General features: G+C 47.5%; 1 protein-coding gene across 1 annotated transcript in view; it reads left to right on the forward strand.

Moving 5' to 3' along the window:
* Positions 1 to 23,850, forward strand: part of MAP4K5 (mitogen-activated protein kinase kinase kinase kinase 5) — a 122,687-nt gene that overhangs the window by 22,926 nt on the left and 75,911 nt on the right. Inside the window, exon 3 of the mRNA XM_061612583.1 lies at positions 15,196 to 15,253. Coding sequence (XP_061468567.1) covers positions 15,196 to 15,253 — 58 coding nt within the window. The remainder of the gene's footprint in view (positions 1 to 15,195; positions 15,254 to 23,850) is intronic.

Raw genomic sequence — 23,850 nt, forward strand, 5'->3', positions numbered from 1 at the left:
CGTCCGTCCGTCCGTCCGTCCGTCCGTCCGTCCGTCCGTCCTTCCTTCCTTCCTTCCTTCCTTCCTTCCTTTTTAAAGAAAAAAACACATATGGAAGGAAAACACACATATCTGGAAGAGCTACAGACTGAGAGGTACCACTGCTGGGATGAGACTCTGCTGGGACCATCAAGGGGCAAGTTTTTCCACCTGCTTTGCCCCCCCACCCTTGCTCTCAGTGACATTTTTCTGGGGACTGTCCTTTACCAGGAAGATGAATGCTTTTGGATAGCTGTTGATGCTTTTTAGAAATGCTGTAATTTTGTTAGTTTGATTTTTTGTAAATTGTGTTGTTTTTTATTTGCATTTCTGTTTTTTATTTGTGTGAAAGCCACCTTGGGGGCCTTTTTGACCAAAACGTGGCCTAGAAATAAATAAATAAATAAGGCTGGAATCTTGAATCTGCTGCTTAACCCAAGCGTTGCCAATCTGATGCCCTCCGGATGTTGCTAGACTCCGTCTGCCAACAGCTCCAGCCAGCATGGGTGTGGTGGGTGGGGATGATGGGAATCGTCGTCCAACAATGTCTGGAGGGCATCTGGCTGGCAAAGGCTGACACAGAACCCCTCCGTGGCCAGCTGTGGACCCGCTCGAAAAAACACCCTGCTGCTTTCCTGCTGCTGCGTTTCTCCCTGGTGGGAGAGAAAAGCCAGCTGAGAGGGGTGATTTTGAGCAGATGAGCCGCTGGCAGGTGAAGGGTTGGGCAGCCTCAGGAGGGGCAGGTGGGTATTGAGGAGTGACCCATCCGGTGTGGTTTGGCCCTGAAGTTCCTGTGGGGGAGGGAGAGACAGAGGAGGAATCCGCATGCCTTGAAGTCAGAAAGCCACTTCAGTGTGAAGCTGGTACCTGTCTCACCTCCACTTTGCTTGGGGGGTGGAAGGGAACCAGTGCAACAGCAGCATCCAAAATTCAGAAGTGCATTAAATTCTCTTAAGAGGGAGGGGGCCATTCGGTGGCAGAACACTTGCTTTTCATACCAGAGGCTCCAGGTTCAGCCCCTGGAATCTCCACTCGAAATGGATCCCTAGTAACAGGCCTGGAAAACACTGGCAATCTTGTGGAGACAGTCGGAGAACTGCCTGGGACTAAACCGTCCTTCCCCAACCTGGTGCCTTCCAGATGCTGTGGACTACAACTCCCATCAGCCCCAGCCAGCCCAGCAAAGGCTGGGCTATATGGAGCTGGCCTGATCCAGCAGGCTCTTCTTATGTTCTTATGTTCTTATGAGCGCTGGTCTGAAGAGATCCGCGTGCATTTGTGTGTCCTTTGAAAGCCTCTCTGCAGATGAGGATCAGGTGCAGATCTGCAGTTGCATCTTCTCCCCTGGACTTAGCTGCTGCACTAAGGCGGCTGCCTCTCTGGAGCCTGCCTGAGAACTTCTCTTTGTCTTGGGCCTCATTTGTACAAGGAGCTGATGATTGCCTGAAGTGCGTTAGGCCTGATCAGGGCTTGCGTGATGGAATCCCTATGTATTAAAACCAAACTTGTTAGGAAGGTGGTTTCTTCCCTAGCTTTCTTCCCGACACTCTTTTTTTCCTTGTGCGGGGATTTATTCTTTATTCTTTATTCATGTTACTAAGCCTTGGCCCTATGTGCACAGCTTGTTCAGTGGGACCAACAGGTTGGTGTTTGTTTGGGAAGCGCTAAGGGGTGTGGGTCACTATAAGTCGGGATTGACGTGAAGGCAGTCCATCTTCAAGGGGGGTGTGTGTGTGTTTCATCACAGTGGTAGTCACCTTCTTAAAAAGGGCTTTGAAGAAGGAGTGGAAGCAAGAGATTTCAGGGAAAGTAGCTGCTATCAGTGACTGGCTAAACTGGGATTGGGGCAGCCACACCTAGAACATGGCATTGGGGGTGTCTCTTCACCCCAGAGTTCCTGCAGCCAGTTGTTGGAGCTTTGAGAGCAGCCAACTGGACGTTCTGCTCTGTTGACAAGACAGAGGCAGAAGGCCCAGATCCCAGTAATTTTCCTAACAGTAGCAGCGACCAATGCAGAAAATCCTTCAGTCTGCCAATCACAGGAACTGATTAATGTTGCACATCTCTGTTGCTGTCTCAGCCTGAGGGGGTTCTCTAGCCCTTAACGCACACAGGGTTGACTGCCATTCCTGATTCTCCAAGCCATGACTCCCCCTCCCCCTTGTGTCCTCAGATTCAGTTAGTTGCTTACTCTTGTGCACCACTTGTAGTTTGCCATCAACACTTAAACTGGCAAGCTATGGTTTGCTCTGCTTCTCCAAATCAGAATTCCAAACCATGGTTTGCAATTCTGTTTTGGAGGGCAAGTACAAATGGCGGCGTGCATGTTAATAGAAATGCGTGTGGTGTGTTGAAGAAGGAGGAGCTGACTGAGCAGGAGGAGGGAGTGTGTTTAGTTTGGAGCAGCCTCCCTCAACTGGCTGGAGTGAATGGGAGAGGGAGGGTACGAGGTTGGGGAAAGCTGGTTTGGAGGATCAAAGATATCGCACTTGTACCAGCCCATAGTCTTTGGTAGCTCAGTCGGCTTACTTGTCCAAGCCTCAAATTGGGAGGTTCCCAGGTCCCCCTGACCCAAGACAGCAGTTGTGTGTCCTCCTTTCCACCACAAACACCCTCTTTACATGGTTGGTTCTGTAGACTTCCTGTCATTGAAAAGGGAAGTGCCTGGAGCCAGTTGCAATTCATGCAGCTCTGCTTCCCGCCCCCATTTTTGATTTTCTGACCCGATTCCCAGTTCAGGCTAGGAAATGTTTGCACATGCTCTTGCTCTTTCTAGATTCTGGACTACTGTGTTTTACTATTTTTAAGCTGGCTTTTCAAGAGTTGAAACTGCATGTTGGAAAAGGCAACAGTCAGACTCCATTGGAAGTCCACGCTCTGCAAGCTGGTGAAACACATTTGTGCAGTGTTGAGTGTTTTACACCAGGCCCCAGGTTCAATACTTGGCCCCTCTGTTCTGACTGTCAGCATCTTTTGGGGTTTCAGACAGAGAAAGGTCTCTTCCCCATCACTTACAACCTGATCCTGTTATGGGAAGGGACATTTCTCTGCCTGAAACTTCAGAAAGGTGCTGACAGTCAGAGTAGACGATAGTGGGCTAGAAAGACCAATGGTTTGATGTGGTACGAAGACAGCTTCACATCTCATAGATTTGTTAGACTAGTGCTGGTTCTCATGCAAGAAAAAGTGCTTGGAAAGAAATCTAGGAAATAGCATGGTGTAGAATAGGAATCATTCAGAAGGGAAAGATCCATCTTGTCTAGACGTGTTTAACCATCTGGCTGTATCTACCGGAGATTTGAACTGCTGGCACTGCCGAATGAATTGTTGATGGTCCCCGGAAGCAGAGTGTGTTCTGTTCCTAACCCACTTCCCACATGGCTGGCTTTTGTTTTGCCAAGATGAATTTGCTGCATTCTGGGTTTTGCACTTCTGCTTCATACATTTGTCATTATTTTTTAAAACGGTTCTGCCGTTTGTTATTGATAGGTATTTTATGTCAGATTTACCAGTTATTCTGAGTCATCTGGAGAGTCTTCCTTGAGCTGAAAGGCAGGATCTGAGTCTTTCTCTCCCTCTTTTTTTTTAATCTGTCGGAATTTGCACCACCCTGAAGGTCTCTTACAGTTTTTTTTAATTGTTTGCTCTCATTAACACAAACCTGTTTGGGGAGTGCATGAATTTCACAGAAGGTCAAGAATTTGATTCCTGTTCTTCTATACCTCCTTAAAGAGAATTCTGAACTGCAATCCGTGTTGGTTTAGAAGGGGGGCAGGAACAATTTAGATCTGGATCTCCTGGTAGATCTTGGGGTGATATGCAGTAGATAGGCAATGATTTCTGACTCCCAAATGTTACATAATTGGAAGGAACAAAATTGCACAAATATACACAGCCGCACACCCCACGTGCTGCCACTTTAAATTACACTGATGTGAAACGAAGAAAGCCTGGGATAACCAGTAGTGGATTATTTATTCATTTATTTATTTGTTATGCTTATATCCTGTCCTTCCTCCCAGAAAGAGCCCAGGGCGGCAAATGCCAAAACACTAAGAACATATATAAAAAAACACGTTAACAACAAAACATTTTTTAAAAAGCTTAAAGCCAATCACAAGCATCCGGAAGCATCTCCTGAAGAGTCAGGTCTGCCTCTGGGATTTTGCCTCCCCAGAATGAACACGAGACAAACGTATAGGAAACCCAGAAGGACATGCAGTGCTTTTTTCCTTCATGAGTAAAATTGTGAGAACGCACAGTTAAAATTTGGGAGGGTTATCTGCGGGGAGAGAGAGGTGCTTTGGGGGCCAGCTGTGGTTCATGGACTGCCAGCTGCCTACCCCCAAAACACAGGCTAAAGAAATAGCTTTATGTGGCATCTCATTTTGGGGGGGAGAGTGGGGCGTCTGTGGGCATCACTGGTGCTTTTAGCCCAGGGTTGGGCAGACTTACTTCATGGTTGCAAGATCCACCAACCAGAGCCAAGGGCAAAAGTCATACACCCAGAATTAGAGAATTCTGAGCCCAGGAGTTCGTTATGAGCACCAAAATGAATTTTTCACACAAAAATCATTAGATTTGAGATGAAGTGTCAGCAATACGCTGCTGATATCCCCTTCCATTTGTTGTATTTTTTTTTAATGCCTCTGAATACCAGTTCCTGAGGAACACAAGTGTTGCGCTCAGGTCCTTCTGGCTGGCTTCCCACTGAGGCTTATGGTTGGCCATTGTGAGAACAGGATGCTGGAGTAGATGGGCCCCTTTTGGCCTGATCCAGCAGGGCTCATGAAATGGACTCTGGTCTATGAAATCTTATGTCGTAATACATATGTAAGTCGCTAAGGTGCCACAAGACTCTGCATTGTTTTTTCTTGTTACACAGACTAATCCAGCCATCCCTCTGGAAATTGGGGCAATGGGCTTCTTCCATCAGTGCTTTCTGACAGCACCCAGCTCAGAGCAAGGCAAGACGTTATTATCTGTGTTTTAAGTACAAATGTCTTGCCTTCAGACTTGGCGTCTCACTGGGTGCTGAAGTTAGACAGCATGAGCACCAAATTTTGAGCTTTCTCTCCATGGTGGAGCTGCTTTTAACTTGCCACATGACCATAAGAAAAATCCTGCTGGATCAGGCCAGTTGGCCCATTAGTCCAGCATCCTGTTCTCACAGTGGCCAGCCAGGTGCCCCAATGGGAAGCCCACCTGAGCGGAAGAGCAACTCTCCCCTCTTGCGATGCCCCCCAGCAACTGGTATTCAGAGGCACATTACCTTGGACTGTGGAAATAGAACATAGCCGTTCTGGCTAGTAGCCATTAGTAGACTTGTCGTCCACAAATTTGTCTAATGGTGGCCATTGCTACATCTTGTCGGGGCAAATTCCATACTTTTAACTAACCCTTTGTGAAGCCAGCCAGGAGGACCTAAGTGCAGCCAGAACGTTCAGGCTGTTTATAATTCTAGGTCCCCACCGCCCCCAGCCATAATTTTGAAAGACGCATTTATGGCCGGGGGAGGGGGTGGAATGTAGAACCATGAGCTGCTTTTCTTTATTTCTAGCTGTCCTTTTTTCTTTTCCTTCCCCGCTAAGGCCTTTTGTGCGAGTGCCCCTGTTTTCTCTTTCCTTGAAAATGAAACAGGGACGCCAGTTCTGAGAGCCAGATCTCTTTAACGGTTGGAGTCTGTAAAGTCTCTGTTAAGGCCGTGTTTTCTGAAAAGCCCAAACGCCCTGCACCATAATGGAGCCTGTCACCGCTTTCCCTCTCTGAGCTTCCAGCTGGGTAAGAAGTGCACAGAATCCACAATGGCCTCTGGCAACGTTAAAAATGAAAATGAAAAAGGACTCTGCAGAGCTACAAAAGGCGGCCTAGCAGCCAGTGTTGGCTTCATATTTGCTTGACCTGTGGGCGCCAAACGCCCCAGTGAGTAAGGGAATGCCCGTGGGTGGTGGCATTATGGCATCTTGGAAAGAGTTCCAAGGGTGGCGAGCACCATGCTGTGTGCTGTTTTGGCTGGCTGGCTGGCAGGCAGGGCAGGGCGAGCAGAAAGCACCAGCCAGATTTGGACTGGGGTTTGACATGAGCACTGTCCTGGAGGGGGGGGGGACAGCCAGGTCTCTCCATTCCCCCCCTACAATTTAGGCCAGCCACGGCCACCTGCCCTACACCCAAAGTCATATATGGGCCTTGGGATGTCCCTGCCAGGGTTGCCCAAGAGGCTCTAGGCAGAGGCAGAGTCGGCTTCCAAGGGTGTTATTTATTCTTATTTATTTATTTATTTATTGTACTTTTAGACCGCCCTATAGCGACGAGCTCTCAGGGCGGTGTACAGCAGAATAAAACCACATTAAAATACAAGTGAGTGTGGGTACAATATAACAATAAAAACATTTTAAAAACACGGTTGAGACCAAAATTAAAATAAAATTACAATTAAAATTAAAATGCCTGGGCAATTTAGGTAACATAATTTATAATACTGCTTGATTGTAACAGAACCTCTAAGCGGTTTACAAGGAATATTAAAATTATCAATAAAAATAGTTAAAAACAAGTAATTAAAACATTTAAAAGACAATTAAAACGGGCAGTGAACAAAAAACACCTTAAAAACAGATCAACGTCTACGTGTCTGGTTAGGCTTGCCAAAACAGAAATGTTTTAAGCAGGCAGAAGCTGGCTTGTGCCGAACCAGACCATTGGCCTGTCTTGCTTAGTATTGTCTGCCTTGGCTGGCAGCTGCTCCCCAAGATTTCAGACAGCCCTACCTGGAGGCGCCGGGGATTGAACCCAGGACCTTCTTCATGCAAAGCAGATGCTCTGCCACTGAGCCATGGTCCTCCTTGGTTTCAAGCCAAGGAGTCTGACCAGAGAGGGATGAAATGAGGATTTTGGGCCGGCACGAGGAGCCTGTGGCTCTCCAGATGTTGGAACTGTGCTGGGGCCGGAGGTGACAGCCCTGCAACTTCTTCCTTTAAGTGGTTTGTCCCAAGGGTCCCCTTCTTGGCTGTGGGCCAGGAGGCTCCTGGTTCCCTTTCCAGGTGATCTGATACTTGTCCGGAATTTGTGATCTGAGAACAGCCTTGCTTCTTAATTTTCTGTAAGTGGGGTGGTGGCGGTGGAAGGCAAGTTAGCAGCCTTCATGGTTTTGTGAGAGAGTCTGAAGATGGAAATAGGCTGCAAGTTTGTTGCTCCGGGTCTGGATCCTTGCCAACTAAACTAGATTCTCTGCGGAGGAAAAACAGATTCCGAACACAGAAGAAAGTTTGCAAACTCATTTATAACAGAGGGAGGGAAGGCTTTTTCGTTTAGAGGAAAGGCTAGTAAGAGGTGACATGATAGAAGGGTATAAAACGATGCGCTGCACATAGAGGGTGGGCAGAGGAAAGGTTTTCTCCCTCTCTCATCACACTAGAACTCGTGGACATCCAATGAAGCTGAATGTTGGCAGATTCAGGACAGACAGTAGAAAGTACTTCTTCACGCAACGCATAGCTAAACTATGGAATTTGCTCCTACAGGATGGCCACTAACGTGGACAGCTTTAAAAGATTACTCAAAGTCATGGAGGAAAAGGCGATCAGTGTCTACTGACCGTGATGGCTTTGCTGTGCATTCGCTGTCACAGCCAGAATGCTTCCAAATACCAGTTGCTGGAAATGGCAGGAGGGGAGAGGTGCTGTTGCCCTCAGATCTTGCTATCCATTGTGCACGTTTCCACTAATTTATTTATTTATTTATTGCATTTGTATACCGCCCCATAGCCGAAGCTCTCTGGGCGGTTTACAACGCTCATGCCATGGATGTAACAAAATGGCCACAACCAAGGCATTAAGCATTCTCCATGTGGCCTTTTCTGGGTTCGTTCCTTCCATAGTCGCACGTTGTAGGATTGCATTCTGCACTTCTGTAATCATACCACTCAAGTGATGCAGGGTTTGGAATCATACGTGGCATCTTGAGAATCTGGGTTTTCTTTTCTTTTCAAAATCCACATGGCTGTGAAGATACGATTGAAAGCGTGTAAGCAAATATTCCTGGTGAATCTCAGAAGCCAGAGAGCCGGCTGAATGGACACAGGGTTGGCGCTTTGGGGCTTTGCGCCTCCTGTGGCTAGCAGAAGAATTATGCGAAATTGACAGCTGTGCAATTGTGCCTAATTTATTCAGGAGGCTGAAGCTGGATTTATATATATGTTATTTAAATCAGAGGAGAATATAAGCACCTTCTGACTGCTGGAGATGGAACCCAGTGGCAAGCTAAGCTGGAGACGCCCCTGGACAGGCCTGCACAACTTCTGACTCGCCAAGGCCAGGAGATGTGCACAGTGCCCTACTTAGGGGCTTGCTAAACAGTTTGTGCTGCCTGTTTCCGCTCCTGGGTTCAGGTTCTGCAGGCCTGGCAAAGGGAAATGGGATTTCTTGTGCTGAATTGCTGCTATTTCTAGTGCTGGGATTTTTGTGACAAGTATAGTCCTACTTAGGGCAGCTGTGTCCAGCAGTAATTCTATGAAGGCTCTTGGCTGGAAGGGCAACTACCTCCCAGCTTAGCCTTCTGCAGTTTTCTGTGTTTAAAGGAAGCTTTAGGGATTCTCAGCTGATGAAAGTATTTTTAACCAAGTCCTCGTAAGAACACAAGAAAAGCCCTGCTGGTTCAGGCCAAAGGCCCATCTAGTACAACTTCCTGTTCTCACAGTGGCCAACCAGATACCACTGGAAGCCAGCAAGCAGTACTTGAGTATTATAGGAGGCTGGGCCCAATGTCCTGTAGGACCCTGCAGACTTGCGTAGCAGAACGGAGAGTTTTGGGCGAGCTTGTGTGTGTGTGTTTGAATCTTTGCTAAGATTCTACCTTCCCTGCAAATTAGTCAGACAGAGGCTTTAAGCTTTAAAATAAGAAACAACTACTTTATTCTGGAAGTACATGCTTGATAGGAAAGAGTTCTATATCTAGCTAACTAGCTATGCTGGAGCAGCCAGCACTGATCCCAGTGCTGGCCCTCATGCTGGTTGAGAGGGAGAGACAAAGGAAAGGTGTCTGCTTCCCTCTCAAGAAAGAAGAAAGACTGTGGGAAGGCGGGAAGGAACTGAGATCAACATTCCTTGCATATCAGTAAAGCAGGAAGGAAGAGACAGCTGGAGATCAAAGGACAGGTGTAGCCTAGCAACCAAGAGGTGTCCTCTCTAGCTACGCCTTTAGCCCCGTGCAGCCTCAACCCACAAGTTGGAGTTGAACCTCATACATTCCAACAAGTATAACAGTGCTCTTCATGTTTGTATTCTCCAGCAACTGGTATTCAGAGGCAGACTACCTCCGACCGTGGAGTCAGAGCATAGCCATCATGGCTAGTCGCCGTTGGATAGCCTCATCCTCCATGAATTTGCCTAATCCACTTTTACTGCCATTCCGGTTGGTGGCCATTGCTGCCTCTTGTGGGAGTGAATTCCATAGTTCAGCTAAACAAATTCCCTGGCTTAATTATTAGAATTTGCCAGTTCTAAGAAAGTGCACAAAATCATTTAAATGTCATCTATCAAACCCTGAATTCACAACTGAATAAATGAAAGGTACCATTATTTGGTTAGAAGGAAAGGCTGTATTTTCTATTTCTGTTGATCCTGTTGTTGTTTATTAAATTTATATCCTGAGCTTCCTCTTAGGGCAGCAAACAAATGAGAAAATACTAAAAATATTTATTTATTTATTTGATTTATATCCTGCCCTTCCTCCCAGCGGGAGCCCAGGGCGGCAAACAAAAGCACTAAAAACACTTTAAAACATCATAAAACAGACGTTAAAATACATTAAAACTTTAACAACTTTTTTTTAAAAAGCTTTGAAGATTTTTTTAAAAAAAAGTTAAAAAAACATTGTTTTTTAAAAAAGGTTTAAAAGCATATTAAAAAGCAATTCCAACACAGAAGCAGACTGGGACAAGGTCTCAGCTTAAAAGGCTTGTTGAAAGAGGAAGGTCTTCAATAGGTGCAAAAAATACCTATAAAACATAATAAAAACATCTTTTAAAAATCTTTAAAAACATATTAAAACAAAACAGCTTTAAAAACAGTTTAAAAACAATTCTAACAGAGATGCAGACTAGGATAGATCTCTGCTTAAAAGGCTTGTAGAAACACAAAGGCCCTTAGCAAGTACAGAAAAGACAACAGAGACGGTGCCTGTCTAATATTTAAGGGGAGTGAATTCCACAGGGTAGATACCACAACACTAAACGTCTGCTATCTACGTTGTGCAGAACAGACCTCCTGATAAAAGGCCCTCACCTGCAGAGCGTAGTGGTCGACTAGGTATATAAGGCGTGAGACAATAATTCAGGTATCCTGGTCCCAAGCTGCATAGGGCTTTGTACACCAAAACCAGAACCTTGCATGTAGTCAGTAGCTAACAGCCAGCCACTATAGTTCTTTCAGCAAAGGGATAACACATTTGCGTCATCCTGCCCCAGTAAGCAGTCGTGCCGCCACATTTTTGCACCAGCTGCAGCTTCCGGGCCAACTTCAAGGGCAGCCCCACATAGAGCACATTACAGTAATCCAGCCTGTGTATGGATGACAGTGATCAGGGTATCCCGGTTCAGAACACCCACAGCTGTCTTACCAGCAGAAGCTGGTAAAAGGCACTCCTAGCCTCTGAGGTCACCTGGGCCTCTAGTGACAAAGATGGATCCAGGAGCACCCCCAGGCTATGGACCTCCTCTTTCAGAGGAAGTACGACACCATCCAAAGCAGGCAACTGACCAATTATCTGGACTCGGGAACCACCAACCCACAGCACCTTCATCTTGCTAGGATTCAGAGTCAGTTTGCTGGCCCTCATCCAGCCCACTGCTGAGTCCAGGCACTGGTTCCAGGGCTTGTACAGCCTCTCCCGATTCAGATGTTACCAGCAAATAGAGCTGGGTATCATCAGTGTACTGCTGACACTTTGCCCCACAGTTCCTGCTGACTGCTCGTAACAGCAAGCTTTAATAAGCCAAGAAGGGCAAGCGTCGAGAGGACACGTTGCTGGCCGCATCATCACAAACACCTTGTCCACATCATCAGGCTGCATCAACTGAAACCGATCCCAAGAAGTTGCAGCAGACGTTGCACTGGACACCTCATTGGGGACTACAGTACATGTGGAGGGGGCATCAAGACCGCTACAGAGGCAAGCAACTTTACCCTCAAAGTGCCTTGCAAACAATTCACAGTGGGCCTCCGAAGGTTCTAAAACTCCATTTCCTGGAGTTCTTTGGAATAGCATTCAGCCCCAGAAGAGCTCATTGGGACCTGACATTTAGCCAGCTGCAGCTGTAATTGGTGAATCCAGTGGTATTCAAACTGGGTTCCAGGAAGCCTCTTGGCAGTTCCTGGGTGAGCAGATCAGGAGTGGCTGAACAAGCTTCCCTGAAAGGTGGCCGGCCTGCGTGTCCACCCCCCCTCCCCCCGTACTGTGCAGCCTGGGCAACAACAGGAGGCCCAGACAAGCTGGCCAGCTCCTCACATGCATGTGGCTGTGGGCCTCGGGGTGTTCCATAGGGAGCAACCTTAGCTCAGTGGCAGAGCCCATACTCTGCACGTAGAAGGCCTCCAGTTCTTGAAGGTCAACCCTGGCGAGACACTGCCAGTCAGACTGGTAGACAATGCAGGTTAAACCGACAAATAATCTGCCTTGGTCTAAGGTGGCGCCATTGTTGCTACAGCGTGTGGGGAAACGAAGGGAGAACGCTTGAAGTTCAGTGGTGGGCAGAACAGACCAAAAAGGGGGCAGATGGGGGCTCCAAAGCCTTGCAGGGCAGAAAGTGTGGGAGGTGTTTTATCCCCCCCCCATCAGGTTTGAGTGAGGGTTTTTTTCCTCATTCAATTTCACTCCTATGTCCCTACAAAGGCAGAGATCTGGTCTATGTTATGGTCCCTGGGATGCCCATTGGGACCCTAGGCATATTCCCTAAATCTACCAAGTGAGGCTTGCAACTCTGCAAATTATCTGCAGCTGTAGGGCAGCTTCCTCGCAATCCCTTTATTTTCATCCTTTTTTTTTTCTTCGTTATGTTTTCTGGATTTTCTTTTTCTATTTTATCACTTACGGAGGACTGAATGTACCCTGGTTTGGCACAGATGTCACGTGCTTCCTGCAGGCAAGGAAGGAAGCAGCTGTCTTCCTGGATTTAGGGTCACCCTCCTGGTCCTTTCACCTTGTAGAGCAGCCAGGGAGGCAGTGTGGGATGGGAACGGGGGCTGACCCAGAAGGCCAGGCTAGAATGTGGGAAGGGGACGAAGGGAGATGAGAGCAGGAGGCTGCACCAGTTTTAAACCTAGTGGTGAGAGCAGGGCTGTGGGTCGCTACGTCAAACTCCGACTCCTCCATTTTTCTACTCTCCGACTCCTTCATAAATGGCAAATGTATATTATTTTATTTATTTATTTATTATTTGATTTATATCTCGCTCTTCCTCCCAACAGGAGCCCAGGGCCTCAAACAAAAATGCTAAAAACACTTTAAGACATCAGAAAAAGACCTTAAAATACATTAAAACAAAAAAATTAAATTATTAATTTTATTTTGAAGTCGGAGTCGGTACATTTCTACTGACTCCGACTCCACCCAAAATTGCTTCCGACTCCACAGCCCTGGGTGAGAGTGGCAATTATACCACCAGGGTTGTAATCTCTTGGCAGAAGTGTTTGCGATACGCCTCCAAATGTGAGGATTGCTTTAAGCATGGGGGTTCAGGAGGACCTGCGTACTTAAAATCAAGGGGTTGGAGGGACCCCTAGGCAGAAAGGTTACAATATTTGGGGCTTTTTAGTTTAGAGAAAAGGTGAGTCGGAAGGGATGTGATAGAAGTGTATAAAATTATGCATGGCATGATTCATCCTCTGTGTGATAACCTTTTGAGTACTTGATGAGTGGTATCATATTTTAAACATTGTTTTAAACGTAGGGATTTGAAATGTGAGTGGTTTTCAGCTTCTGGAGCATTTTAAAATAACATCCAGATCAGAAATTGAAGACGTAGAATTAAATGGCATTGCTCTCCACTGTCAGAGCAATATGCTTCTGAATACCAGTTGCTGGAAACCGCAGGAGGCGACGCTGCAGTTGTGCTCAGGCCCTCCTTGGGGGCTTCCCGCTGGAGCATCCTGTGAGAACAGGATGCTGGACTAGATGGGCCACTGGCCTGATCCAGCAGGCTGTTCTTAGGTTCTTAAGTGATACTGCCCTTTCGCTGGGCCTATTTATACATCATGGGGGCATTCTGTGGCTCAGAGTTTGGAAACAGGATCACATGTGTTTGTTCCCATCAGCCCCAGCACAAATGTTCCTCATCTGCCTTAACCACGGCTAGAACATAGGAAGCTGCCTTATACTGAGTCAGGCCTTTGGTCTATCTAGTTCAACATAGTCTGTGGTAGTGACTGCTGGTGGCTCCATGTCAGTGGAATCCGCTCTGGGTTTTAGTCGGAACTTTCAAGGGACAGCTTGAAATTTCAGACTTCAACCCAGAGTGGATTCCACTGCCCCACTGACATGGAGCCACGCGCCGCCACTGGTCTACACTGACTGGCACCAGCTCTCCAAGGGATCAGGCAGGGTTCTCTCATTGGAGCTGCAGGGGATTGAACTTGGGACCTTCTGCATGCAAAGGAGATGCTCTGCTGTGGAGCTATGGTTACGCGTTGCATTGGGACCTCAGTTAACACTAACCAGAACCTCCCGTTTAACCATGGTTTGTATCTGGTAAGCCAGTGCTGGTTAACAGAGAAAGCGGCTTGCCTTAACTGCAGTTTCTGTTGCTGCCGATAGCTGTGGTTGGCTGTGGTTAAGACTTGCCGGGGGGGGGGGTGTTCTTCTTTATTTATTAATGAAAGCGTCCAAAGCAGCTAGCATGCATACAGAACAACCACCAGTGAACAGTAAAACGTTTGCGGTCCTATTAAAAAGAAAAATCAGAGCAGCGAATAAAAATGCTGACAAGCCACTAACTCAACGGAGAGCCAGGTTGAATTAGAACTCTAAAAACCATCTAAAAGAGATCTAAGTGGCAGGAAGGTCATGGAATTGTAGAACAGGTCAGAAATCAAAAGCTTACTGGAACTGAAACGCTTTCAGGTGGTGGAGGAAGACCCTGTAAAGAAGGGGATGATGTGACCGGAGGGGAGGGGGAGGGGTTTGTCTGCTGGATGCCACCACAGAACAGTGGCCTTCCTTGTTTTATGCGTAGCCACATTTCCATACAGTATGGGTATCAACAGCCACTGTGGTGTAACGGTTAGTGTGCTGGACTATGACCTCGGAGACCAAGGTTCAAATCCCCACTCGGCCGTGAAGCTCTTTGGGTAGGTGACCTTGGGCCAGTAGTCACTGTCTCTCTGCCTAACCTACCTCACAGGATTGTTGTGAGGATAAAATGAGGAGGGGAGAACCATGTATGCCTCCTTGAGCTCTTTGGAAGAAAGGTGGGATATAAATATAATAATACTGTAATTGTAATAATAATAATAATAATCTGCCAGGGATGTGGAGACTCTACAGATTAAGGGAGGTCTTTATGGTGAGTGTGTGATGAAATCCCTGGATCACAAAGAAATCTGAGGCAATCCCCTGGATTGCAATGAAAACAGACGACAGCGTTTATCTTTGTTGTTGTTATGTGCCTTCAAGTCGATTACGACTTATGGCGATCGCTAACTTCAACAGCCACTTCTGGCGCAAACCAGAAAGGATACTGAATTTAAAAAACACATCCAGCTCCTGCACTCTGGTGGAGCTGCACCAACCAGCGTCAAGGGAAAAGGGAGAGAAGCCAGGTAGTAGGTAAGCATCGCAGGGGACGCACCCACCTCTTGTCCCTGAAATCTTTGGCAGTCAAGTCACAGCTGCTCAGAACAGACTCTCATTCTGGCTCCCACACGGGAGGCTGCTTGAATGACTTCCATGTGGCAGATCATCCACATTTCATTGTGATCCAGGGGATTGCCTCAGAATCTACCACTGACTACTGGTGGTCAGTGTCATAGTTTTAAAATGGCGGTGCTGTTCTGTAGAAATGCTTCAGAACTGCAATCTCCCCAAGTCTTGTGCATTCTGACACATGCATGAGCCCCTCTGTTTAACGCACTGATGCATGTTTCCTTGCCCTTGGCTTAAATCTGTTGTCATTTTGCTTTTTTCTAGGCCAGAAATCTGCATACTGGAGAATTGGCTGCCGTAAAAATTATCAAGTTAGAGCCAGGTAAGCTCTGTCCTTTTTTTAATACGTGTTCGTGATGGATTTGTTTCCGTAGCAACCTGCCTTCACCCCAGTTTATCCCTACGACAATCCTGTGAAGTAGGTCAAGCCAATCGGCAATGACTAACCCCAGGCCGCACAACAAGCTTCAGGGCTGAGTAGGGAACCTGCTTCTCCCTCACCCAATTCCACTGTACTGTGCCACAGTATGAGTCTGAGAGGTTGTGTCTTGACCAAGCACCCTCACAGGTTTTCTGGCTGACCAGGAAGCTAAACCCAAGAATGTGCAGCACACCACACACACATATACACACCACACACATGTTCATCTGCTCTACCACCTGGTTTTGGGTTGCAGTCAGATCGGCTGATTCCTCTCTCTGAAACAAGGCATTCTAGTTGCAGTCCATTGTATTCCTATGAAAACAGGTACAAAAGATCAGGTGCTCAAAGAGTTCCTCCAATTCTAATTCAAAGCACAGTGGACATCTTCAGTTTGTTTTCTGTTTATTCTTTGCTAAGTAAGAATTGTAGCTTCATTTGAGCCAAGGCTCTAGATCCTGCTGTAGTTGGAGTCATGAATACCCCCTTTGCAAATACCCCCTTTTTAGGGAAGGTGATTGAGAGGGTTGTGGTGCAGCAATTGCAAGTACTCTTGGATGAAACAGATTATCTTGACCCATTCCAGTCTGGGTGGCCGTGGTCGCCCTGATGGATGACCTTTGTTGGGAGAAGGACGGGGTCCTGCTTGCGGGCTTCCCCCAGGCACCTGGTTGGCCACTGTGAGAACAGGATGCTGGACTAGATGGGCCACTGGCCTGATCCAGCAGGCTCTTCTTATGTTCTTATGAGTGCGACCCTGTTATTCTTACTTGATCTCTCAGCGGCTTTTGATACCATTGACCATGGTATCCTTCTGGACCGACTTGGTGAGCTGGGTATTGGAGGCACTGTTTTACAGTGGTTCCGATCCTATATCAAAGGTCATTTTCAGAGAATAGCAATGGGTGATTGTATTTCGGCCCCTGGCAGTTGTACTGTGAGGTGCTGCAGGGTACCATCTTGTCCCCCATGCTGTTTAACATCTATATGAAGCCCTTGGGAGAGGTCATCAGGAGATTTTGGGTGAGGTGTCAGCAGTATGCTGATGATACCCAGCTCTATTTCTCTGTAACATCTGAATTGGGAGAGGCCGTCCAAGCCCTTGACCGCTGCCTGGACTCAGTGGTGGGCTGGATGAGGGCCAATAAATTGAGTCTGAATCCTAGCAAGATGGAAACTCTGTGGGTTGGTGGTTCCCAAATTCAGATAATTGGTCAGTTGCCTGCTTTGGATGGGGTCATACTCCCTCTGAAAGAGCAGGTCTGTAGTCTGGGGGTGCTCCTAGATCCATCTTTGTCGCTAGAGGCCCAGGTGACCTCCGTGGCTAGGAGTGCCTTTTACCAGCTTTAGCTGGTAAGACAGCTGCGGGTGTTCTGGACCGGGATACCCTGATCACGGTTATCCATACACAGATAATCTCCAGCCTGGATTACTGTAATGAGCTCTATGTGGGGCTACCCTTAAAGTTGACCTAGAAACTACAGCTAGTGCAAAAATGCGGCGGCACAATTGCTTACTGGGGCAGGATGACGCAAACTTGTTATCCCGTTGCTGAAAGAATTGTACTGGCTACCTGTTAGCTACTGACTAAATGCGAGGTTCTGGTTTTGGTGTACAAAGCCCTATGCAGCTTGGGACCGGGATACCTGAAAGATTGTCTAACTCCTTATATACCCAGTCGTAAAATGGGCCACACTGATGGTGCATGTGTTTCTGCAGGTGTAAGGTTTTCCAGGATCTCCAGTGAAAGGGCTTGGGGGGTCCAGAGAGTTGCTGGTACCGTAAGATGAAAAGAAGTGCCTGAGATCAAGGTCCAACTAGTCTAGTTATGCATTTCTTACAGCAACCGAACAGATGCCCCTGGACACAGGGCACGAAGTCCGTGAGCCTCCCCACCCCTTGTTGCTTGTCTCCCAGTATTTGCTCATCGGATAAGGGCAACTTCCCATGGGGCTAATAGCTATTGACATTGTCTAATTTTATTTTTTTTAAAAACCAACCCATCTGAGCCAGTGGCCACCAGTGTATCTTGCAGTAGTGAATTCTGTAAGTTAATTCTGTGTTGTGCAGCAGGCAACAAGGCATTAGAAATAAAAAATCCAGAAGAGTAATCATGTCTGCAGCAAAAGGGTGACGTGGAGCCTTGGAGAATTCAGGCGTCAGCTGAAGTAAGTTCTTGCCACAATAAACAGTTTGTTGTGGCAAGGGCTCATGTAAGGAGTTAGATGAATTAGGTGTGACTAGTTCTGACTTGGTGTGAGGCAACTCCTTATTTCTTTCTTATTTATTGAAAGCATTTTAATGCACCCCCCTTCAGCCAAAAGAGCTGCTTACATAAGATCTATAAAAACCAACCATAAACAAGATAAAGTCGGTCCCTGGTGGCAGGTGTGCAGGCACAACATGAAAAGAAAACTGGACGTGGAGGGAGGAAGAAAACAAGCAATCCCCAGTTCTCAAAGTTCCAAAATTTTTATAATGACAAGATTGAATGGAAGCACTTCAAGAAGAGGAGGAGCCAAATGGGGCTAGACTCTCAGCAGAGTCACTGGAGTCAGCCCTCCTGTCGTGTCTCATCTCCCCTCCTTCTGCAGCTTATATCCTTGAAAGAACACTGTGCAGGCCATGCTCGGTTCTGTGAGGTGTCGCTTGCTGGCTGCAATAAGAGCCACAGTCTCGAGGATGCATCTGCAGCTGATTGAGGTTGATGTCACATGCCAAGGAAACCGAGAAGGGCCGTAGCTTGGTGGTAGAGCACGTGTGTTGCTTGCAGCCGTTCCCAGGTTCAAATCCCCAGCCTCTCCAGCTTAAGGTTCAGATGTAGGTGATGAGAAAAGGCCTCTCTCTGGCTAAGAGCTTGCAAAGCCACTGCCAGTCAGAGTGGATGATACTAGGCTGGATGGACCAATGGCCTGACTCGATATAAGATGTCTTCTGCATTCGTATGCCAGTGACACCTCCTGGATGTAATTTAATGGTTGATGAGTTGGCTATATCCCATCAGGTCTCTCCCCACTACCGCCACCTTCAGATTTTCCATGCAACCAAATAATTTTGCCAGGTGGAAATCATTCCTTCCACAGCAGCCAGCTTGCTAACCAACATCTTTTGGGTTTTTTTTTTTGTCAAGGCTGTCTTAGAGCACTTCCTCTCTGAAGTGCCTGATTATGCTGTTTTCCAAGACGCAGCTCAGAAATGCTTCAGGCTTCTGTTCTTGTGGCTGTGGGCTGGCCAGGGCTGCCTCAGCACGTAATGCCTATTTTTAAAAGTCTCTCCACCAGCTCCTATCAATTCTTTCTGGGTTGTGAAAGGTTTAGCTTTGCCTCTGAGCAAGCAAGAAAATGCACCATTTGCGAAAATCAGAGATGGATTTGGTGTATGGCTGTGGCATAAAAGAGCCCAGTGGAGAAATGACTATGCAGGCGATCGCCTTTAAAGAGCTAGGAGCAGGCAGAAGGGGCCTTGCTAGGCTGTGACCCATCTGTGGGCTCTCCTCTTGATATAGTAGTTCATAGGTGGGGAACCTTGGGGCCAAATGTGGCCCTCCAGGCCTCTGTCTGGCCCTTGGAATTCTCCCTAGGCCACACCCCTTCTCCATAGGCCACGCCTCTCCCTGCTCCTGCTCTGTACCCCAAATGTTTTTGCGTGGCTGTAATGTGTCCTCGAACTCTGATAAGTTAGATTGGATTACTGCAAAGTGCTCTTACGTGTAGGCGCCTTTGAAGATGGCTCGGAAACTTCAACTGGTCCAAAATGCAGCAGCCAGATTATTGGCTGGAGTTCCCTTTAGATCTCTGTTTTAAAACAGGTGCATTGGTGCCAGTTCATTTCTGGGCCTAATTTAAGGTGCTCACACTAGTGTTGAAAGCGCTAAATGATTTAAGTCCCAAATATCAGAAAGACCACCTCCTTCACTACAGACCCCCCTTGGGTGATGAGATCAGCAGAGAGGGCCCTTTGGGTAGTTCCATCACCATCAGAAGCTCAGGGGATGGTGGCCCAGGAGAGGGCATTCTCTGTGGTGGCCCCTAAGTTCCAACAAACCTCTCCCCACCGAGGTTTGTTTGGCAACTTCATTGTACAGTTTTGGGTGAAAGTTGAAGACGCACTTCTTTACCCTGGCCTTTGACACCTGAGATGTATATTTTAGGACCCACCCTATGTTGTGATTTTAGGTTGTTTTTAATTGTTTCTAATGCTGTATTTTGAAATTGTAACTTGCCCTGGGACCTTTGGGTGAAGGGCAGGTTGTTGTTGTTGATGATGATGATGATAATGCCTGCTGTCAGTCTGGATGGAGGATATAGGCATAAACCGACTATCCAAAGATAGAATGCACACTTCTTACTCCACTCACTTTTGCCTCTGGACCAACACTGGCCTTTGGAAGCTTGCCCAGGAAGGAATGTGGTCCTTGAGCTTCAAAAGGTTCTTCAACCTTGCACTAGTTAAGAGTCTGAGCCATGGATTGCAGGCCAGCCAGGAAGGTGATGAGGGCCCTTTGGAGGGACACGAAATACATCTCTGCATTTAAGGTACACATTTTTTTTTTTAAAAAAATGCAAGTTGCAGCTGTGGGAGTCGAGCGGTGGCTGATAATAGTTGGGATCACAGCAGGACAAGAGGGATATTTTAACCCTTTCCTCCCCTGCTGCCATCACAATGACTTCCCTGAAGCTGCTGTTTGCATTGGGAGGAAAGCTCCCACTGGAGCCAATGGGCGCTTTCTTCCCAGTGCAGAATTATTTTTATTTACACAACAGTAAAAGTTTGCAAAATATTGAAAAGACAAAAAAGACCTAAAACCTTCAACCCTCACCCCACCCCAAGATAAAAACCATATACGTACTTGGCCACTCAATTAAAGCACTTTTCATAGCACGAGCAACCCACAGCCCAAGCCAGAAGGCCTTGACCAGCAATAGGCTAGCTGGAAGGGATAATGTCTTTAAAGCCTTCTGAGAAGCTTGCGTGTGGCAGCCTGCCACGGATCTGCTAGCAGGGAGTTCCAGAGCCATGGGGCCACCATGGAAAAGGTTCTCTCCCTTCTGGCTACCAGTCTGGCTGACCTAGGAGGTTGACCCCTGAGGAGCGCCTCCAATGCAGATGTCAGTGTGCAAGCAGGTTGATCAGGGGCATATCAGAGAGCTTGGGGTCCAAAAGGTGTAAGGCTTTAGCACTTAAAGCCAGCGCTTTTGGGTTTGGAGACACATTGGGAGCCAGGGCATATGTTGCAGGAGGGTGGTTGTTGAAACTGACCACCTCAGTAACAAATGAAATTAGAATGCCCCTTTAGACCAGGCGTGGGGGACCTTTGACCCTCCAGATTTTGCTGAACTATAACTCCCATCAGCCCCTGCAGGGATGGCCAGTGGCCAGGGATGTTGGGAAGTTGTAGTTCAGCAAACCTCTGGAACGCCAAAGGGCCCCCACACCTGCCTTAGTGACACCCTGCAGGGGAAGTTCAGAAGCCTATTTGGGCATTAAACACTATATGAATAAATGAAATTATAAATAGTGCTGGGCTTGTCCTGGGCAGCTTGTCCTCCATGAACGACCTTCTAATTTTGATGAGCCACCTCCAGTACGTTTCTAAGGGTCCCCAGGGCTCCTCTGGACACCTTTTGAAAGTGGCTGCTGTCTCTCTGATCGCAAGGAGATGTGAGCAACAGTGGCCAGGCAGGGTCAGGGAAGAGAGGGTGTGTGAGCAGCATGACCCCGCCCCCTGAGGCTTTGCAAATGGGGCAGGGTCTCCAACTGCTGCAAAGGACCCTCACGTATCCATGGGGAGGAGGGGGAGGAGCTTGAGTGAGGTGGCCCCATCCTCCATTTTGTGGCAGGCCGGAGGGGAAGGCTCTGCCCCGCTGCTCTATGCAGGGGGAGGCTGTGACTCGAGCCCAGCCTGTCTTGAGCAACCCCCTGCCCTTCCTGTCCCCTCAAATATCATGCTGTTGGACTCTTGAGCCAGGAACAGCCCCTCACCTCACGCCATCCCTTGAATTTCTTCACTCCTGCTTAGACATTCCCAGGGGCTTAGCTGGGATTCCAGGAGAATAAAACTGTGTTTCACAGCCGGAGCATTTTGTGATGTTTCCGTGATAACTGGATGAAATAAAAGCCAGGCCTGAAAGAGAGGCGTGCTATGTTGTCTGCCTCCTGACAATCCCCCGACTGGCTGCTAAACTGACTTTTCTGTCTGGTAGTTGAGCTTTGCATTCAGTTTTTGAGCCACTGCTGATATTTACAAGCTTCCAGGCTTGAATCTGAGTCAGGGTTGGCTCTCTTGCTGTCGGGGCTGAGCTGAAGAGCTTGTTTCTTAAGTGCAGGACTTAGTCGTGTGTGTGTGTGTGTGTGTGTGTGTGTGTGTGTGTGTGAGAGAGAGAGAGAGAGAGAGAGAGAGAGAGAGAGAGAGAGAGAGAGAGACTGACTTTGCATGCAGGCAGACGGCCTTATCTGCACCAGCAAGCAACTACTGCTTTGTCCTCTCGCCTCCCCTCAAATGTGGGATTCTGCACGTCCGTTTTCAGGGTTTGTGGCATCCAGGCAGACCTAAACACCCTCTGCCCGCTTCCCTCGCACGTCGCCTCATATTTAAGAAAAGAAACGTGCACAGTTTTAGCTCAGTCAGAGCTGACATGAGTGTCCCCTCCTCCAGGCTGCTCTTTGTGCAACTCTACAGCATTTCTGCATTTTGTACCTGGAAATGGACTGCCTTCAAGTTGATCCCTACTTATGGCTACCCTGTGAATAGAGATTTCATGGTAAGGGGTATTCAGAGGGGGTTTCCCATTGCCTCCCTCTGAGGCTAGTCCTCCCCAGCTGGCGAGGGCCTGCTCAGCTTGCCACAGCTGCACATGCCAGCCCCTTCCTTGTCCGCAACTGCCAGCTGGGGGGCAACTGGGCTCCTTGGGACTATGCAGCTTGCCCACGGCTGCACAGGTGGCAGGGCATGTAACCCCTGAGCCACTCCCTGTGGGGTGATCTTTAGCTGGCCCTTGACACCCAGGAGACGTGAGCAGGGGTTTGAACTCACAGACTCTGGACTCCCAGCCAGGCTCTCCTCCCCACACCGATAAATGGGTCCCTGTGCCCAAGGAGCTTACAAGGTAAAATAGTCAATGGGGTGGTTGAGCATGACAACAACATCTGTGTATATGAAATGCTTTCAGCTCTCTGGAGACCTGAAGTTGTCTTCTATGGAGTTAGGCAATAATTGATACATCTGTCCCCACGTTGTCTGTCTTGGGCTGGTGGGAGTTGCAGTCCAAAACATTAGAAGGGTACTGGGTTGGAGAAGGCCGCTCTGAGGTGTTGGACAGAGAGAGGTCACCCCCATAGTTATTACTTTGTAAGAGTCTGAGCACATCAGTTCTGAGGATCCCGTTTTGTGTATGTGGCTAACCCATTTGGCAGTACTCTGAATCCTTTTCACATGTGTCTTGAATCATCTACGTATTGGCTTGTATTCAGTTCATAAAGAGCTGGGCAGAGAAGTTACATTTTTCCCCCTCAGTTAAGCTGTGGATACTGAATTTAAAGGTCGCCAACTGTTAACGCTGATCTGAAATTAGACTAAAGGGAATCTTTGCTTTGTGTGGTGTCACTGGGGCAATGTGTATACACAGACTAGGAATCTCTGCTTTTATTCTTTACGAAAAGCCAAAAAGAATTTACGTTTGTATATTTGTTTTAATGTTTTAATTGTTGTAAGCCGCCCAGAGAGCTTCGGCTATGGGGTGGTATACAAATGTAATAAATAAATTCTAAAAATTCTATCCCCAGCTCATAGGTGTGACAGCTAAAAATGAAAGGCGGTATTCAGCCAAATAATTGCACAAGTGGAACGACTAATGCTTGCACAATGGGACATCCTCCCCCAGATCTGCTCCAAATAGGTTGGGGGACCCCTCTGAACAGATTTAGGGGGCATGAGGAGGGAGGAAATGGAAGAAGTCCTGTTGTGTCATTGGAAGTGGTTCTGCTTGTGCAATTATTTATTTGAATACCACCTGAAACTTCCACATTTGGGAAACTTCCACATTCTGATTACCAGCTGCTGGCATTTAGGGAACTGCCAGCTCCACCATTCTGTGGGGTGCTTAGCTGACTAGTGGGCTTGGTGGACTGTTGACTTGATCCACCATGAAAATGTTTTAAGCTTCTGTGTTTGCTCTTGGATTATCTGGAAGCAGGACAAAACATGAATGCATTACACTCTTGGATTGTCTGGAAGTGGAATGAAAATATGAATACATGCAGCTAGCCCTCATCAGTTTAAAAACCACGAGGGAAGAGAGGAGAAAACAATCAGAAGCAAAGAGGCAAGAAATGCAAAGCTCCAGGAAAAAGTTCCCTTTTTTTCTTCCATGGTTTGGCTGAGCTTGTTGATTTGAGAGTGACAGTCTGTTGAATAGGGTCATTGTGCACAGAAGGGCTGAGTGAGTGAGGGTGTGCGTGCATGCATGCGGTCGTGGGAGGGCGGTTCTCATCCACTGCTT

The sequence above is a fragment of the Rhineura floridana genome, chromosome 2 (assembly GCF_030035675.1).
Source record: "Rhineura floridana isolate rRhiFlo1 chromosome 2, rRhiFlo1.hap2, whole genome shotgun sequence".
Taxonomy (NCBI): domain Eukaryota; kingdom Metazoa; phylum Chordata; class Lepidosauria; order Squamata; family Rhineuridae; genus Rhineura; species Rhineura floridana.